At 52.6% G+C, this 4,800-nt stretch overlaps 1 protein-coding gene across 1 annotated transcript in view; it reads left to right on the forward strand.

The window, feature by feature from the left end:
* Positions 1 to 3,950, forward strand: part of ETV4 (ets variant 4) — a gene marked incomplete at its 5' end in the record, with an annotated part of 11,027 nt that extends 7,077 nt beyond the window's left edge. Inside the window, 6 exons of the mRNA XM_010014808.1 lie at positions 228 to 472; positions 1,762 to 1,836; positions 1,936 to 2,004; positions 2,346 to 2,515; positions 2,899 to 3,000; positions 3,596 to 3,950. Of these exons, the coding sequence (XP_010013110.1) occupies positions 228 to 472; positions 1,762 to 1,836; positions 1,936 to 2,004; positions 2,346 to 2,515; positions 2,899 to 3,000; positions 3,596 to 3,817 (883 nt within the window). The remainder of the gene's footprint in view (positions 1 to 227; positions 473 to 1,761; positions 1,837 to 1,935; positions 2,005 to 2,345; positions 2,516 to 2,898; positions 3,001 to 3,595) is intronic.
* Between the last annotated feature and the right edge of the window lie 850 nt (positions 3,951 to 4,800).

The raw sequence follows: 4,800 nt of genomic DNA on the forward strand, positions 1-4,800 counted from the left end.
GCATAGAAGTCTAAGCCTCTCGTGCTCCACAGACGATGGGCTGTGGAGCTGCCCTTGGAAACATCTTTCATTGGGATCCCTTCCTTGCCCCCGCCACACGTGCAGCTCCCAGAGCCCCTGGAACAGGCTGAGGCTGAGGAAGTTCCTGTGCCTCAACCAGCCCTGCACCAGGGCCAGGATGAGAGGGCCAAGCAAGCAGCCAGCCCATGTCCTCTCCCCTCTTCTAGCTCTGTGTACCAGCCACCTGTGGAGATGTGCCGTTCCTTCCCCTCCTCCCAGGGCATAGCCCAGGAAGACCCTATTGCCTACCAGCGCCAGACGTCCGAGCCCTGCCTCCCATACCCTCATCAGGGCCTCAAGCAGGAGTACCAGGACCTGCAGTATGAGCAAGGCAGCCAGATGGGCAGCAGCCGCCGGTACCCAGCAGCTCTGGTGATCAAGCAGGAGCAGGTGGACTACGTGTACGACTCAGGTAGGAAGAACCAGGCATCAGTGGGGCTGAGCATCCACCACTGATGGCTTTGAAACGCTACTACAGCATCTTCAGGCATTTGTGTGGTCTGGGAAATGGGCTGAGCACGAGGGAAAAAAAAAAAATTGTGGAAACATCTCTCTGGACACCGGATCAGGAGATCCTCTTAACTTTCCACAAGGGATAAGTCTTATGTTTTCAGCAGAGCTGTCCAAAGGCTTCCTACCCTGGCATCACACCACCCTCTTCCAGAGGGAATGTTACTTATGGTCTCCTGGGATTTTAATGGGCATTTTGAACTGTTTCCTTTAGTAGAACTGAATAGATAAGTCAAAAGCTCCTGTGAGGGTACAGAATCCACCGCTGTGGCTATGCTGATATTACACTTTCACTGGGTCTTCCTGTCCAGACAGGGGAAGAAAATGTGCAAACCCAGAAGAATGCTTTTTGTGAGAGTAGTTTATGATTGTAATAACACCCAGTCTGTCAGCCCGGAGCAGCCTCTGCCCTTACATCAGCAAAATAGCTGCTGCGAGCAATAGCTGTACGCAGGGGTCCGAGGGAAACGGGAGGTAAATCCCAGGATCCCAGTTACAGCTCACATTTCAGGAGTGAATGAAAACCAGGTTTGAAACAGAAAACCAAGGTTCAGAAAACACAAGATATGACCTGCAGTGCTCAGGAGCTGCACACAGACCATGAGAAGACTCGCTGCTTGTTGTCAAACTCAGGCTGTTCTTCCCCTTATGTTTTCTGAGCTGTTTGTGAGAACCAGGCGTGAAAAAGCCAGGGAGATGAAGACTTCTGCAGTCACAGCTGCGAGGCGCTGGCTGCAGGGAACACTCAGATGCTGCTGCTCCCCGTTAACATGATCATAGCACCCCTGGGGAAACGTTAATGCCTTCTCACTTGTGGAAACAGCAGCAGAGCGTGTGATGATCTTGCACCAAAATGAGGAGAGGTGCCACACAAACATAGCCCATTGTCCAAGGTTTTGTGGGGAGTGCTGTATGGTGACTGATCCCGGCTCCTCTGAAGGACATCATGGGATAGTACTACTGAATAGGATTCCAGTATACTGGAATAATATGTTCCAGAATACTCCTGGAATTGATGCTTGGAAGTGTGATGAAGTTGTGGTGGGATGGCTGACACATGGAACGTTGTCCATCTGCCACTAACCCTTCAGGAGGACCTTAAGAAAGCGGCACTTACCTGCCCTCCTCTGAGATCAGGCTCCTTCTGCTCCTGTGCTTTTTAATGACACGAGTTTATTTCTTGCTCTGTAGACGTTCCTGGCTGTCCTTCCATGTACGTAAATGTGGAGAGCTACCCAAGCCACTCAAATACAGAAGATACATTAGGTAAGAACCTCAGTGACTGTTGTCTTTTCCCTGCATTGCAGTGCCCTCTGGTACGACCCTGTCTTTGTCTACAGCTGCCCGTGTTGGTTCCTCTTTCAGGCTGCAGCTATGACAAGCAGATGAGGTCCTTCACCGATGACGTCTGTGTTGTTCCAGAAAAATTTGAAGGTTGGAAAAGAACAGCCCGGAGTTTGGGTGTCAGATGGGGTGATTGAGCATCTTTGCCAGCCACTTACCCGCCGGCTGCACAGCTGGTTACACTGTGCTCCTGCAGGGGGGTAGCTGGGGTTCAGACCTGCCTTTGGGGGTCCCATTTCTTGAGCTTTTTTAGCAGCAAAAGGGCCTTCTACCATAAGTAGCTTAATTGTGAGGTTCACCAGAGCTGCTCTGGCAGAGCTGCTGGTGAATTGGCTGCTCTCTTGTGCTTGAACTGAAATACTCCACTTGTGAAACGTGCTTTGTGTTTTGCAACTGCCTTTGGAGCGTCACCCACTTTGTTCTCTCAGCAGGAGACATCAAGCAGGAAGGCGGAGGGTACCGGGAAGGACCCCCATACCAGCGCCGGGGATCTCTCCAGCTCTGGCAATTCCTTGTGGCTTTATTAGATGACCCAACCAATTCCCACTTCATTGCCTGGACGGGTAGAGGGATGGAGTTCAAGCTCATTGAGCCAGAAGAGGTGAAACCATTAAACCATTTAGCTTCTCTACAGGCTCAGGGGAAACAGCCACTGTTCCTGAGGCTGGAAATTCCCAAGTGGCTTTTCCTCTGCGCTGGGAAGGCTCCTGCCTACCAGTGGTATTTGCTCGCCCCTGCAGCAAGTCAGCTGCTGACAGCAAATGAGCTCTATAGTGGGAAGGAGAACGACTCTCACAATATAGGGTTCTTCAGTTTGAGTTCTGCTCTTCTTGTTGAAAAACTGCTAAACTATTACTGTTTGAATCCATTATTGTGTGTTTGTGTCGTGGTACCATTCCTCAAAAGGGAGTCAGCTGGATAATGTTCTTTGGCCCTTGGGTTGGGTTCATGGACATTCATGCACTTGGATGCTTTATTGTGCAGGTAGCCAGGCTGTGGGGTATCCAAAAGAACCGTCCAGCCATGAACTATGACAAGCTGAGCCGATCCCTTCGCTACTACTATGAGAAAGGCATCATGCAGAAGGTCAGTTTGCAAACAGATGGAGGTTTTATGCCTTTAATGTTGCTTCTTGTATTTGAGGTAGGAAGTCTTACAGGTACAGGATGTACTTGAGCTAGGCATGCACCCCGAGCTTTCTTTCCCTGTAGTTTCTCCTTACAGCAGTTAAATGAGGAAGGTGTAAAGGAGCTGAATTCAGGTAACATATGGGAAACAAAGCAAAGAGGAATAAGGATTTCTTTCTTTTTCTGTATATGCCTGCAGCCAGGAGAGTTGGCATTTATGCAGCTGCAAGGATGTATAATCAGTCTAGACTTGCAGTTGGAGAGCAAAAGGCTGCTTGGGGGCTGGTTCTGTGTGGCAGGGATGGTCTCGTCCAGATCCAGAGCTGTGAGTGTAACCACATCGCAGCACAGACCAGTCAGGGTCCGTGGATGCTGTTGCTACCTGGGCAGCATCCCACTGCCCAGGAGCTGCTCCAGGGGAGCCCAGAGCAGCAGCAGGACAGCACCAGGAGAACTTTACGAGTCGGACCGGTCCCGGGGCCACGTGCTGGAGCAGGCAGAGGTTTTGCAAACCTGCCGGGTGCCTGCAGCGCTCCCGCCGTCTCTCCCTGCAGGTGGCCGGGGAGCGCTACGTCTACAAGTTCGTGTGTGAGCCCGAAGCCTTGTTCTCTCTGGCCTTCCCCGACAGCCAGCGGCCAGCGCTGAAGGCAGAGCTGGACCGGCAGGTCAGCGAGGAGGACACGGTGCCTCTGTCGCACCTGGATGAGAACGCCCCGTATCTGCCAGACCTTGGGAGCCTCCCTCCACAGCACTACAGCAAGGGCTACACGTACTAGCGGTGCTGGGAGCACACCTGCCCCCCTTGCTTGTGTACAGTAGAAGCCTGGTTAGTATTCAATCAGTGTAAGCAGTTTTCTGGGCCAGCCTGGGGCGGCACTAAACTGTGAATACCTGCTTTGGTCAGGAAAAGCGTTCAGGTACACGTGTGGGTAAGCACCTGCCAGGGCTCTTGGGGGGTTGTGGTAGGACCCTCCTATTTGTCGGGATGGTGGTTGGGCTCAGTGAAGCAAGACATCTCCTGAGCAGCAGAGCTGCATCCTCTGCAGCATATCGAGCCTGGGGCTATCACACCAGGCTCTGTTACAGATACAAGGATGTTACAGTGCTGCTGCTGATGATCCATTCCTCCTATACATGGACTGAACCTCTGTATAACCTGGCCTCGGTAAGGGCTGTCTGACCCGCATGGACTCACCTCTGCAAGGCCAGCCTTGCCCTCTTCCCAGGATGGCTGCAACCCAGCAGTCGCAGATCATACACCTTGTTCCCTGTAACTGTTTGTGGGGATGGGGAATACTTGTCCTGTACATGCACAGCCCTGCCTCGTCACCTCCTTGCTCCTAACACTTTAGGCCAGGACTAGCTGAGCAGGGCAGCTGGAGGCAGTGGCCAGGATTGCAGCAGCCGCCGTACAAGTCTTTGCTCTAAACAAATGTTGTATTCCCACCCCAGCCTGTAGAGGAAACCCTGTGTATTGATTGAAAGCCTCATTTCCCCCATAGCCTCTCCCCTGCATGGCTAATGCCAACCCTCTCAGCCTTGTCCCTGGGCGTGGGGGCCAGGAAGGCAGCTCTCCCTGCCTGAGACCAGGGACTCAGAGCAGCCTTCTCTGCCGATGCCTTTGTGTGCCCGCTGCAGTCCAGAGACTTGGTGTTCTGGCAGCTCCCGTCCCTCCTGCCCTGCTGAGCACTTCCTCTGCTGTCCCAGAAGCGAGGGGAAGGGAAACCCTTCCCTTGATATAAGCTGCCTTTACTATTTA

The sequence above is a fragment of the Nestor notabilis genome, unplaced genomic scaffold, assembly GCF_000696875.1.
Source record: "Nestor notabilis isolate BGI_N333 unplaced genomic scaffold, ASM69687v1 scaffold16445, whole genome shotgun sequence".
NCBI lineage: Eukaryota > Metazoa > Chordata > Aves > Psittaciformes > Psittacidae > Nestor > Nestor notabilis.